The 13,552-nt window shown below is 62.0% G+C and overlaps 2 protein-coding genes across 5 annotated transcripts in view; one reads left to right on the forward strand and one right to left on the reverse strand.

Annotated features, from left to right (window-relative positions):
• The window catches only part of CASKIN1 (CASK interacting protein 1), a 29,525-nt gene extending 21,311 nt beyond the window's left edge, over positions 1–8,214 (forward strand). Inside the window, exons 14-21 of the mRNA XM_057371231.1 lie at positions 801–888; positions 2,152–2,249; positions 2,372–2,482; positions 2,554–2,655; positions 3,129–3,267; positions 3,338–5,452; positions 5,555–5,948; positions 6,325–8,214. Coding sequence (XP_057227214.1) covers positions 801–888; positions 2,152–2,249; positions 2,372–2,482; positions 2,554–2,655; positions 3,129–3,267; positions 3,338–5,452; positions 5,555–5,948; positions 6,325–6,421 — 3,144 coding nt within the window. The 3' untranslated portion in view covers positions 6,422–8,214. The remainder of the gene's footprint in view (positions 1–800; positions 889–2,151; positions 2,250–2,371; positions 2,483–2,553; positions 2,656–3,128; positions 3,268–3,337; positions 5,453–5,554; positions 5,949–6,324) is intronic.
• A 220-nt stretch (positions 8,215–8,434) lies between these two features.
• Positions 8,435–13,552, reverse strand: part of TRAF7 (TNF receptor associated factor 7) — a 28,969-nt gene continuing 23,851 nt past the window's right edge. For all 4 annotated transcript variants that reach the window (XM_057371232.1, XM_057371234.1, XM_057371233.1 and 1 more), the window contains 8 exons: positions 13,210–13,292; positions 12,805–12,844; positions 12,333–12,449; positions 11,160–11,282; positions 10,303–10,422; positions 9,998–10,129; positions 9,731–9,850; positions 8,435–9,199 (listed from right to left, as the gene is read on the reverse strand). In XM_057371232.1, the coding sequence (XP_057227215.1) occupies positions 9,185–9,199; positions 9,731–9,850; positions 9,998–10,129; positions 10,303–10,422; positions 11,160–11,282; positions 12,333–12,449; positions 12,805–12,844; positions 13,210–13,292 (750 nt within the window). In that variant the 3' untranslated portion in view covers positions 8,435–9,184. The remainder of the gene's footprint in view (positions 9,200–9,730; positions 9,851–9,997; positions 10,130–10,302; positions 10,423–11,159; positions 11,283–12,332; positions 12,450–12,804; positions 12,845–13,209; positions 13,293–13,552) is intronic.

The following is a 13,552-nucleotide window of genomic DNA, read 5'->3' on the forward strand; positions in this document are numbered from 1 at the left end:
GGCACACTGCCACCAATGCACTACTGTCACCGGAATGGCACACTGCCACCATGCACTGCTGCCACCGGAACGGCACATGCCTCCAGCACCATGCACTACTGCCACCATGCACTGCTGTCACAGGAATGGCACACTGCCACCATGTACTGCTGCCACCATGCACTGCTGCCACTGGAACAGCACACTGCCACCATGCACTGCTGCCACCAGCACGACACACTGCCACCAGCACCGCTCACTGCACCGCACGCTGCCCTGACAGCCCTGGCACACAGCCGCTGGCACACAGCCCCATGCCCTGTGTGCGCTGCCCCTTGGCTGTCCCATTCCCTGGCGACGGCACCCGCCAGCCCACCACCGACCCCAGCACCCTCAGCCCACACCCCCTGGCACCCTGCCTGCCGTGCCCACGTGCCCCTGAGCCGCACCATGGTGCCAGCCAGGGGGGTTTTGTCTTGTGGGCACAGGGACCCCCATCCCGTGCCGGCAGCCCGGGCTGGGCATGTGCCAGGCTGGGTTTGGGGTGCGGCGGTGCCGTGGGCTCCTGCTGCCGGCAAAGCACCATCTGCTGCTCCCGCGGCTCCCGCTCTCCCCGCTGCAGCCGAAATCTGCTGCAACCCTCCCTGCCCACCCTCGCCCGAGCTGGCGGCACCCGCAGCACCAGCAGCACCCGCAGCGTCCACGGCATTTGAGACACGCTCGACACCCGCGGCACCTGCGACACGCACCCTCCGGCCCGCCGACCCCCTCCGCCCGCCTCACTCCTGCCTGCTCTCCCCCCTTCCCGGGGTGTTTTTCAGCTGCTGGCAACGGTCCTTTCCCAGAAGGCTTCTGCGCAAGAGTCTGCCGTGGGCGATGGGCCGGCCAAGGCGCAGGACATCCCCGCAGGTGCGTGCTGCGGCCGCCCGGCTGCCGGAGCAGGAGGAGCCCTGGCCGTGCCGTGGATCCAGGGATTTGTCTTTTTTTTTATTGCCACGGCACCCGTCGCCAGAAGAAAAACGTGTGGGTAAAAAATGACTCTCTCGCCTTTCGGCTGCTGCCAGGCCTTCTCCTGCCTCGGTTAGTGGGGGCCCGTGGGGGGCGGGGGGCGGCATGGGGCGGGCAGGGGGGGCACCGCTGCTCCCCAGCCCCTTCCCTTCCCTGGCCCCCCGCCAGCCCTGCTGGAGCCCGAGCCGGGGTCCCCCCCCGCCACCGCCGTCTGGGGGGCTGCGGGGAGCATGGCCACGCTGCGGGGGTGCCCACGCCACGGGGGTGGCCCGTGCCTGGGAAACGGGGGGACAGACGGGAGATGCACACGTGGGGGTGGGCGTGGGGGGATGCCCAGAGCGGCCCGGGCTGTGGGGAGGGAGGAGACTGCGGGCAGAGAAAGCCGGGGAGGGGGGTGCGCACAGGGGAGGGGGCTGCGCACACGGAGCGGGGTCCACACGCGTGGAGGGGGGTGCAGACGTTGCCAGGGAGAGGGGAAAACAGGCTGGAGCGATGCAGACGCAAGTGGGATGCAGCCGTGAGGGAGATGCACACGGCAGAGGCATGCACATGTGAGGAGGATGCCCACGCGAGTGGGAGGCAGATGCCCGAAGGATGCACACACAAGGAGGATGCACACGCACACACGCACACACACGGGAAATGCAGTTGCTGGCGGCGGGGAAGGGGCTTYTCTTGCTCATCCTGATCAGAAATATGAGGCAAAAATTTCAGGGCAGCCCTCCTCACCCTGGAGGGTGGGCACCGAGGGATGCCTGGCGGGGGGCCCAAGGGATGAACAGTTCGTGCCAGCCTGCCTGGTTGGTGCCAAAGCCAGAGTACGGGGAACAGAGGGTTTTGGGCAGAGGAACCCCTCTGGCTGCTGCCGGGCACCAGGGACACTCGCTCTGGAGGAAAGGTCGGGCCGGTCCCCTGCTCGGGGCCGTGCTGGGTGGAGCAGCTCGCCTGCCCCTCCCCGAGGAGCAGCCGCTGTCCAGGGCAGCGCGGGGCGCTCCCGGCTGCTGCGCTGCGGTGGGTGTCGCTCTCCCGTGCCTGTCTTGGCCCTGACAACCTGGGGCTGTGGCTGTGGCATCCCACTCAGGACTGGACTCCGCTCTCCCTTCCACGTGGCCGGAGCCTGGGGCTGGGCAGCCCTGGCCCTGTTGACCACTGCCCCTCCGGCAGGTTCGTCGCGGTCGCAGAGTGTGGCCAGCTCCCCCTATGCCCCCCAGCCTTCCACTGAGCCGCAGCTGAAGAAAATGGAGCCACCGTCGGAGGGGAAGGTGAGTGGAGGGCGCTGGGTGCCGCGGGGAGCATGTGGTGGGGACAGTGTGGGGGACATGGGCACGAGTGCCAGGTCTCCATTCCTGGAGCTTCCCCGATCCATCTGTCCCTCTCGCCCCAGAGCTCGGAGGCCGTGTACCAGTGGCTCTGCAAGTTCCAGCTGCAGCTCTAYGCGCCCAACTTCATCAACGCCGGCTACGACATCACCACCATCAGCCGGATGACACCGGAGGTGAGGCCGGSAGCGGTGGGAGGCGGGGCATGGCCGGATCAGGGCACCACTGACCCCTCTCTCTGCCCCAGGACCTCACGGCCATCGGTGTCACCAAGCCGGGGCACAGGAAGAAGATCGCCTCCGAGATCAACAACCTCAACATTCCCGAGTGGCTGCCCGAGTACAAACCGGTGAGGGCTGTGCGGGGCCAGGGGGACTGAAACCACATCCAAGGTGGCAACRAGTCCCCTCCTTCTGGTCMCTTCAGGGAGGGGTGRCACTGGACGAGGGYGGRAGCTGGCYCCATGGTCGCAGAGCTGCCCATGTYCCCTCCTGACAGCTTCCCAGGGACCATCAAGCTGGTGCAAGCTGGCATCACGTGGATGTGACACTGTGTCCCCTGACACCTTTCCTGCCCCARTGTCTGGGCACAGTGARAGGTTTCCCATRGGAATRGGGCTGGGAATGGCCCAGGATGATTGTAGGGGACAGGGATAAGGCAAATTCCCTGGGACTATGCTGGGGGGATCTCCTGCTGTGCTGGGGGGGATCTCCATTGTTCTGGGGGATCTCCTGCATGCCATGGGTGCTGTGATGCTGGGGGGTGCCAGGGCTGGATCCTGCTGCCAGCCGGTGCTGAGCCGTGCCCTGCACACCACCCCAGGCCAACCTGGCGCTGTGGCTCTCCATGATCGGCCTGTCCCAGTACTACAAGGTGCTGGTGGAGAATGGCTACGAGAACATCGACTTCATCACCGACATCACCTGGGAGGATCTGCAGGAGATCGGCATCACCAAGCTGGGTAAGGCTCCGTGCGCGGCGCCGGCTGTGGTGGCCATGGCGGTGACACTGATGGCATGTGCCACCCCCAGGCCACCAGAAGAAGTTGATGCTGGCGGTGAAGAAGCTGGCGGAGCTGCAGCGTGCCGAGCTGGGCAAGTACGAGCCGGGCACACTCAAGAGGAAGGCGTCAGGRCCATGCCCAGAGGTGCTGGCCATCGAGTCCCCCCCGCCAGAGCCAGCYGAGTGCCAGTCACCCAAGATGACCACATTCCAGGACAGCGAGCTCAGCAGCGAGCTGCAGGTGGCCATAACGGGCGAAGGCCCCGAGGAGACCCCCGAGAAGGCGGCGAACCCCGCGGCCCCCGGTTACCGCTCACCGCCGGGGCTGGGCGGCCGCGCCCGGCAGATGAGCAGCTCGCAGGAGCTGCTGGGCGATGGCCCGCGGGGCCCTCCCGCCGCCGCCATCTCCAAAAGCCAGGAGTACCTGGCCGAGGGGGCCGGGGAGAGCCCCCCTGCACCGCCCAAGGAGAGCCGCCAGCCCCGGCACGGCCACCCCGTGAAGCGCGCCAGCGTGCCCCCGGTGCCCGGCAAGCCCCGGCAGCCTTTCCCAGCCTCCGCCGGGCAGCTGACGCCGCCGCAGACCCCCGGCAAGGCACGACCCTCGTCCCCACAAGGCCCGGCGGCCCCTCAYGCCACCGCCAAAGTGAAGCCCACCCCGCAGCTGCTGCCGCCCGGCGAGCGCCCRGCATCGCCCCGCTCCCTGCCCCAGTCGCCCACGCACCGCGGCTTCGCCTATGTCCTGCCGCAGCCCGCCGAGGCCGAGGCGGGGCCGCCGGGGGTGCCCGTCCTGCCCGTCTCGGTGCCCGTGCTGTGCCTGCCGCCGGCGGGCGAGGGCGAGGAGGAGCCGGGCCGGCCGAAGAAGCGGGCGCACAGCCTGAACCGCTACGCCGCCTCCGACAGCGAGCAGGAGCGGGACGAGCTGCTGGTGCCGGACGCGGGGCCCTACGCCACCGTCCAGCGCCGCGTGGGCCGCAGYCACTCGGTGCGGGCACCCGCCGGCGGCGACAAGAACGTGAACCGCAGCCAGTCCTTCGCCGTCCGCCCCAAGAAGAAGGGACCCCCGCCACCCCCTCCCAAGCGCTCCAGCTCTGCCATCTCCAGCGCCGGCATGGCCGAGGACTTCCCCAAGGAGGGTGAGGGCGAGGCGGCCGTCGGAACCCTGAGCGCCGAGGGCGAGAGCCGCMGGGAGCAGCGGCGGGCCAGCGACCTGGGCGGCAGCGTGGACACGGGCAGCGCCGGCAGCGTGCGCAGCATCGCAGCCATGCTCGAGATGTCCTCCATCGGCGGCGGGGCCCGCGGGCTGGCGCTGCAGAAGCCGCATGTGGCAGCCGGCCCGGGAACGGCGCCGGCCAAGGCGCCTGAGGGCTACTACCTGCAGCCGGGGCCCCCGCCGGGCAGCCCCGACCGCGCCCGAGTGGCCACCGTCCTGGCCACCGTCAAGCATAAGGAGGCTATCGGGCTGGACGGGGAGGTGGTGAACCGGCGCCGGACCATCAGCGGCCCCGTCACCGGGCTGGTGGCAGCCGCCCGCCGCGAGCGCGCTGATAGCGTGCGGTCGGAGGCGGCCGCCGACGGCCCCGGCGACAGGCTGCGGGTGGAGCGCGGCGGCTCCCCCGACGGCATCCCGTTCGCCGAGGACGGCACCCTCACCATCAAACAGCGGCCGCGGCCCCTGGGGCCGGCCCGGGGGGAGATGGGCGAGGGGCTGTCCCCGGCCCACCGCCACGGGGACCTGGCCAAGGTGGAGGCCAGCGCCACGCTTAAGCGGCGGATCCGGGCCAGGCAGAGCCAGCAGGACGGCGTCCGCTTCGTCCTCACCGAGTCCGACACCGTCAAGCGCCGGCCCAAAGCCAAGGACAAGGAACCGGCGCTGGAGCCGGCCACGCTCGCCGTGTACCAGAACGGCACCGGCACCGTGAAGCGGCGGCCGGCCTCAGAGCTGAGCGGGGCTGAGCCGCCGCCCACCCCGCCACCCGCAGCCCGCCCCGACGGCCCCGAGTACATCCCGCCGCCCGCCGAGCCCAAGAAACCCTTCAAGCCGCCGGTATCCCCCAAGCCTGTGCTGACGCAGCCGCCTCAGAAGGTGCCTGGGCCGCCTGTGCCCGTCCCCAAAAAGGTGCCCATCCCAAGCCCCGGCAGCCCAGGTAGGTGCCCCGCCAGCCCCCTGAGACAGCCGCTCCCCGGAGCGGACGCCGCCGGTCCCAGCCGCCCCGCCGCCCTCCTGCCCCTCTCCCTTCTCTCCGCAGAGGTGAAGCGGATCCATGGCACGCCGCCCCCGGTGTCCCCCAAGCCCACGCCGCCCCCCACGGCGCCCAAGCCCCCCAAGCCCCACGCCGTCATCCAGTCGGCGAGTGCCAGCTCCACGCCGTCCCCGTCGCCCGCCCGGCAGCTGAGCCCCGCGTCCAAGCCCTCCAGCACCCCGCCCTCGCTCTGCTCCAGCCCCGCCAAGCCCCTGTCGCCCGGCGCGCAGCCCCAGCAGGTGCCGGTGAAGCCGCCGCGCTCCACCATCGCCAGCCCGTCCGTCGAYAGCACCGGCCCCGAGCTGGCGCAGCAGAAGCTGGAGGAGACGAGCGCGTCCCTGGCCGCCGCGCTGCARGCTGTGGAGGAGAAGATCAAGCAGGAGGACAGTCAGGCGGCAGAGTAAGGGGGGGCAGGCGTGGGTGGTGGTCCCCGCGGAGGGTGTGAGGCCACTCTGTGACGCTGAGCACGGGAGGCCACAAGGACCGTGCACAGGGGTCGGGCTTGTGACACCACGGTGGGAGYGGGGTGATGCTGGGGGACACCGGASGAGATCAGGGGACCCTGGCTGKAACCGCATTGAGGGGTGATGCTGAAGCAGCATGGGCAGGGGGACTTAGGCATGTGGGTGCACTGGGGCCTGTCTTGGAGAGGGGACACTGGGGACATGGAGCACTGGGTCATGGCACTGGACACCACAGCACAGAGAGGCAGGAGGGTCGTGCTGTGGGGCCGAGGGGGCTGTGCCATGTCCTGACCCGTCTCTGTCACTCCCCAGCTCGGCCGTGGAGTCGAAGAGCACCGTGAGCATCCTGGACGACATCGGCAGCATGTTCGACGACCTGGCGGACCAGCTGGATGCCATGCTGGAGTGAGGGGCGCCAGGGCCCCGCGAACCTCAGGGCTTACGTGGGCACAAGGGCACAACGATCCACGACCCCCCGGCCCCGCCGCCCTCCCCCCGTCCCCTTTGTACAGCCGTCCCCTCCCGGACATCCCGTCCCTCGGGGTTTGCACAAAGAAGAAGATACCTCAGGATTGTGCTCACGGACTCGGCGCCGGCTCCGGCAGGACTCCCTTTTGCAGAAGCAAAAAAACAAAAAAAAACAAAAACCACAGAAATAAAACCCAACAGAAGAAACAAAGCAACACGCTCCGGACCGAAGCGCTGCCGGGGCTCCGGGGGGCTCCCGATGACCTGTCCGGTGGCCACCCACACCCTGCCAGCCCCGGCGCCGCGGGTCACCGCGACCCGAATGTAGCACAAGCCCTGCCCGGCGCGGTGGCTCCGCCAGCCGCGTGTCACCGATGGCGTTTGCTGGTGGCGGGGTRGGGCAGGCAAATGCACTTGGGTTTCTTTGCTCCGTTTTTAATTTTGATTTTTAAACTTTGTTTTCTTTCTCGGTCGGCGTTGGCGRGGGCGGGCTGGGCCGGCGGTGGCCCCGGGGGCAGCGGGACGTGCCCCTGCCTGGCCCCTCCCTGCCTGGGGACAGGACGGTGATAAGCTATAAAAAAGAAGTATTAATTTATTGGAGGGGAAAAAAAAAAGATAAAAAAAAGATATAAAGCAGATTTCCCCCACCCCCAAAATAATAAAAAAGAAATAAACTTTAACAAATATATATTTAAAAGATTTAAAAATATTAGCAATTATATATAAAGCAGTTTAAAAGAAATCAAGAGAAAACTGGATTTTAGCTTGAGAAAAACTATTAGATTATACTAAGCTGTGTGTCTTGTGGCAAACTCATTCTAAGAGTAGCACAATATTTACCTTTTCTCTGGGTGGAAGGTACGTGCGAGCGGTTCTGGTCGGGTTTTCCGTTGGGATTCAGTGTCACGTCTTTCTTTTTCCACCGTTACRAACTCAAAGGATGTGCCTTGTTTTATGGAGGTTTTTGTTAATTCTTACACTGGAGGTGTTTCATTTCTTTTGGAGTGTCTTCAGGGTTTGGTTTCGTTTCTTTTTATGACTTTTGTTGTCGGTCTCTGTCTGGGTGCGTGTGGGTGTGCGTGGGTGTGCACGCGGGGTGCGTGTGCTCGCGTGTGTCCTGCGGGATGCACCGCTGTATATTCCTGTATAAACTGGAGTTGGAGTCTGGTTCAGTCGCTTGAGTCCTGATGAATGCATTTTTTGCTTGTGGTTTCCAAACAAGTGTTGCTGTTCCTTTCTTTTCTCAAGACGTAGAGTGGTCTCTCTCCCTCCTTCCCTCTCCCCCACTCCCTCTCTCCCCCATCTCTCCCATTGTGGTCGCTGATCCAAATGTGTTTGGCACAACTTTGAAATTTCTTTTAAAAAAAAAACCAACAAAACACACAAAAAAAGACTTTAAAAATAATTAAAAAAATAAATAAATCACCCGCCTGAAAATATCTGTTGAAAAGAAAAAAAATATGTATCTAAAAAAAAAATCCATAAAGTTCTACATGATGGATATATACATATATATATTTTTTATGATTAAGTTATGGACTCTGTATCGTATCCCATCTGTCCAGCTCTGCATCTTGGTGCTGCTCCCTGCTCTTCTGTGCTTAGATTTCACCTCTACTCGTCTTTATTCTTCCTATTCTGAATTGTAGATGGCTCGTGGTGCTGTGAAGACGTTTGCTCCTATACCAAGTCTGGCAACAAATATTTAAACAAAAATAAAAAAAATAAAACCCCTGCCGGGCTGCCACCACTGTTTGTGTCCCCRAGTCCTCGTGGCGTGCTGGGTGTTCAGTGTCATGCCAGGTGTTTGTGCTGCATGGTCCGAGGGAACCCCTGGATGCCTCTGTGGGATGCTGGGGCCTGGCTGGGACCTGTCCCCACTGAGGTGCCTGAGCCCCACACCCCAATTTTCACCCCATGGGGCCAGTGCTGGCTGCTGGCTCCCTGCAATAACTCACACTGGGCAGGAACAACTCTTTCTGCTTTTATTGTCAATGAAGAAATAATCAAATCTATATTACAATCTTAAAAACAGTAGAAAATGTGAGTAAAAATGCAACGGAGGCTTTTTGTCTTTAATGTGGAGACCATTATTACAGGGTGGTGAACAATGGGCTTGTGGAACTTGATTTGAGAACTAGCTGTGGCATAAAAATCGTACCTGGCTACTCAAGGAAAACACCTCTTCCCAGATGGATTGGCCCGGCGCCTTGGCAGTAAAATTAAATACTAGAGACAGAAAGGGGGCGGGTGCCCACCCAGGGTATGGCCCAAAGCTCAGTCCTGCCACGGACAGGGGAGCAGCCTCCCGGTGTCACCGCTGGGACACGCAGATCTGTCTGGTCCCAGTGCTGGCTGAGGGCTGTGCTCACCCGGCCCCGAGGCCCAGTGTCACCCCAGCCCCAGCCTGGGGGTGTCCCCAGCTGRGGGGACACAGGCAGAGGAGGGCATTGGCATTGGAACAGCTTCCTGCTTCCAATCATCTGGGGCAGATCTGAGGGAACACCTGGAGTGTCCATGGGGCAGAGCCATCTGGAGAGCTGCCAGCCGGGGTCTGGGGATAGCCGGCCGAGGGGCAGCAGCAGCAGGCAGTGGTCGGTGCAGGAGGAGCTGCAGCAGTCGTTTCAGTGGTGTGGTCACCCACAGGCCGATGGAGGGGAGAGTTTTTGGTCTTTCAGTGTGCAGGACTCATGTGATGCTCTCATTAGCACGTCCAGACCTGCAGAGAGACAACGGCACCGCAGGCAGTGACTCCTGAGCAGCCCTGGGGGCTCCTCTTCATCCCCCAATGGAGATGGAGCTTCCCTTGGGGTTGCCAGCACCCACACTGTCAGGAGGGAAACCTCCCACCACAGAGAACCATCCCCTTGTTCCATAGAATCTCAGAATTGTTAAGGGTGGAAAAGACCTCCAAGATCATCRAGYCCAACCTGCGACCAATGCCCACCTTGTTACTGAGTGTCACATTGAGTTATTCACTGGATACCTCCAGGGATGAGGACYCCACCATCTCCCYGGAYTTAGCAACCCTTTCCATGAAGAAATTCTTYCTCATRTCCAACCTGAACCTCCCCTGGTACAATTTGAGATTATGTCCTCTTGCCTTGCGTCTTGTTCCCTGAGAGCAGAGCCTGACCCCCACCTGGCTGCACCCTCCTGTCAGCTTGAAGATGGCTCCTAACTCATTTAATGCCCTAATTCCAGCACTGGACGAACCCAAGCCATCCAGGAGAAGCCTGAGCAAACCCACCTTTACAGTGCTGTCCACGGCGCCGGAGAAGAGGCGGCCACGGGACACGGCGAGGGCGGTGACACTGCCCTGGTGGCGCAGCAGTGTCTGGGTGCAGATCATGTTGTCCATGCTCCACACCTGTAGGGACACGGGAAACGTGAGCCGAGCACAGCCTGGAGCCCCGGGAGGGGCTGCTGTCAGGGGTGACACGGGTGACACACGGCAGTCCTGTGACACGCAGGGCTGGGGATCCCCATCCACCCTTCCCCCGTGGCTCACACGTACCCTGAGCGAGCGGTCGTAGGACGCGCTGAAGACTTTGGTTTGATCGGGTGTGGAGATGACGGCGAGGGCRTAGACTGTCCCCACGTGCCCGGTCAGCGTGCGGACCTGCTCCTTTGTCTCGATATCCCAGACCTGTGGACACAGCCGGCCTTGGAGGCTGCGCTGGGCTGAGGCCCCCGAGCTCCCCTCCAGGAGGAGTTTCCACCTCCAGCGTGGGCGCTGTGCCACAGGGACAGGCAGAGCCACGTGCCCAGCCCCACRCCCTGTCCCCCATTCCCGAGGAGCCCATGCCAGTGGATCCTTACGTGGATGAGGTTCTCGTAGGTGCCACACACGATGTGGTGGTTGGTCACGGCGATGGAGTACACGCTCCCTCCTGATGTTTGCAGCACGTGCACGCACTCCAGGTTCCGGATGTCCCAGATCTGAGAGACACAGCAAAGGCAGGATGAGACCCTTCTCCAGAGGGGAGAGCCCTTGCAGCCATTCTGCCATGCACACAGTCAGCCTGGCTCCCTGTGTGCCCAGATCACACCTTTAGGGACAAATCTCTCCAGATGTGAATGTTCAGCACAGAAGAGCAAATCGCTGCTATCTTATTTATCTACCCAGCTTTGAATATCCAGGTTGGAAACGTTGTGGAGACTTCACACCCTTTGTGTGACTGTACACACATGTGCACACATAGCCCAGTCCTTGATGGCACTAAAACCCAATGGAGCCAAATTAACAGGGATTCATTAACACTGAGAAGGGCAACTTCCAATTCTCCTGTGTCCCCCAGATGCTGAGAGGGGAGCTATTCATCAAAACCTGAGCCAGCACAGAGGAAGGGGGCACTGGGAGCCCCCACAGGGATTGATGGTAACCCTGCAGGCAGACAGTGACCTTCCCCCGTTATCAGCAGGAGGGTCAGTGCAGATAAGGCTGCAGCAGCCACGAGGCGCCATGGCTGAGGCCCCAGTTCATCCCAGGGAGCCTCCCCAGCAGGCCTGCCTGCAGAGATGGAATCAGCACAGGAAAATCCTGCGTGTCAGCAGCGCTCTCACATCCCAGCAGCTGCCTCTGGTGCTGCTGTCCCAATGCAGAGCACAGATTGGCACAGAGAGAGCTTGCTCAGGGTGTCACCAGTGCCAGGGTGTCACCAGTGCCAGGGTCCCACCTTGATGGTCTGGTAAGATCCACTGTAGAGATAGTTCTGGGAAGCCACCAGCGCTCGCACCCAGTGATTGAGACCTGTCAGCTCCTTCTTCAGCTTGAGCTCAGTCCCCACAATATCCCAGACCTGTGGAAAGCAGGGATACACACATACAGAGGAATCTCAGTGGGGCTGGGCAGGACACAGCCAGCAGTGCCCATCGCTGCCCACCTCTCCAAGGCCCTCAGAGCTCCTGTGGGGATCCTTCTGTTGGCTCTCCTGCCTGATGGGAATTGCCTGACCCCACTGCCTTGCCAGTAAAACCCAGGAACTGCAGGGTAAGCACATTCYGGAGGGAGCCAGCCTGGAGCTGCACTATTGCTGGCAGAGACCCTTCCCGAGCAGAGCCATGGGCTGCAAAGTTTAAACCACAGCTGCAGCACGGAACTGCCCTGCACTTCCACTCCCACAAAGCTCCTCTCCCACCCCCTGGCACACACGGAGCAGYAGATCTCACTCCCCACACTCCAAGCCTGCTCAGCTCACTGGCAGGAAGTGGCCAGGGATGACAAACCCAAAAGGTCCCCAAYTCTCCTTCAGCTGTGTGGCTGCTCCAGCCCGGAGCTCTCTCCAGAGCTGAGCCACTCCAGGCCCCAGATAAAGAAAAGAGCAGAGTCCTCTTACAGATGGACGGGCCCATAAGCTGTCTCACCAGGAGCTGGAAGCAGAACCATGGGAATYCAGCCAAGGCTTGAAAGGGCAGCCTGCAAAGCTGTTCCCTGATTTCTGCATGTTTTAGGTAGGGAATGCAGACTCAAGATCCTTGGGAGGCAGTTTCAAAACAGGCAGCCTGAATCTCCAGCCAGTTCTGGAGCCCAGACACAACTCCCAATGGTCTGGGCAGGTCCTTTGGGGTCTAAGGACACACACACTCAGAAACTCCTGGATACTCCAGCTACAGCCTCGGATTTACAGAGTTGGAAGAAATACAGTGTTTTTGCAGCCAGAGAACAGCTTTGCCTTGAGCACAGAGCATGAGCTAAACCTCTGCAGTGCTGGCTGCTCTGTCCCTCAGGAGAGCTTAGCAACAAGGTCACCGACAGGTCAAAATGCCACCTTCTTCCTCTTTGGACACTTCWGCCTGAGAGTTTGCACTCCTGGTCCCCAAGCAGCCCCAGAGGAGCCCCTGAGCTGTACCTTGATGGCTTTGAGGGAGCCACTGAAGAGCATATTGTGTGAGGAGACCAAAGTGCAAACAGGATTGTCGTGTGCTCGGATCGTGTTCACCTTCTGCAGGTTTTGAATATCCCACACCTGCAAAGAAGAATTACARAATCTTGGATGGTTTCTTAGGTGGAAAAAGCCCTCTAAGACCAAGTCCAGCACTGTCAAGGTCACCAAAGCAAAGCACCCATGAGGGGCAGGCCCCTTCCTCTRCCTCGGAGGGAGGGAATGACCCACGGGTGGGACAGGTCACTTGTCTGAGCCCCTGTCCCAGCTGATCAGGACCAACCACCCTGCCTGAGCTCAGAGCACCACGGAGGTGCTGGAAGAGGGAAATCCAGCCCTCAGGAGAGCCCCAAACCCAACCCAGGAGCTCAGGCAGCGGACACAGCCCACGAGGGCTGTCAGTCCCCCACACAGCGGGCTGGGGACGCGCCGTACTCACGATGATGGTGCAGTCAGCAGAGCCACTGTACAGTTTGTTCCTGCAACGACACCAGCACACAAAGTGGGGTCACACAGGGACAGTGCCATGTGCAGGCTCCCAGCTCGTCCCCAGGCACTGAGGGGSACAGGAGCTGCACACAGCCACCCCAGAGCAGGCCCAGCTCCCTGGGAGGCCAGGCTGGACTGGCCCTTGGAGCAGGGAGCCAAGCACCCCGCTGGTGACCAGGGGAGAAAGCCAGGACACGGGGAAGACCAGAGAGACATGCTCTTTGTCCATTTTCAGATGTGCCTCTCATGCATAATTTGGCACATGCCGGACAGAGGATGGGAATTGTCAGGGCATGCTTAGGAGCCCCAGGGCTGTCCCCATTGTCCCTARGGGCAAGTGTCCCTGTCCACTCACCCCTGGATGCAGAGAGCCAGTACAATTCCATCATGGCCCTCCAGGGTCTTTTGGCACTTGTAWGTGGTACAGGTATCCCACACCTGAGAGGAAACACAAGGCAGCTGGAGCCCCGGGCAGGATGGCAGCAGCCTGAGCAGGAAACAGGCTGGCTGACACCTGGGCACTGCCTGCTGGGCCCCGGGGCTGGGAGGCTTGGCTGCACAGGGAATGCACTGCASAGGGTCAGGCTGACGCTGGAGACACAGGACAGCAGCAGGAATCAGCTGTTCCAGCTCTGCCTTCCTCAGCCCAGGCCAAAACAACACACTGAGACAAGGGAGCAGCTCTCAGGCTTCTGCTT

Source organism: Malurus melanocephalus, unplaced genomic scaffold (genome assembly GCF_030028575.1).
Source record: "Malurus melanocephalus ecotype Western Australia unplaced genomic scaffold, MMel_1.1 scaffold_143, whole genome shotgun sequence".
Taxonomy (NCBI): Eukaryota; Metazoa; Chordata; class Aves; order Passeriformes; family Maluridae; genus Malurus; species Malurus melanocephalus.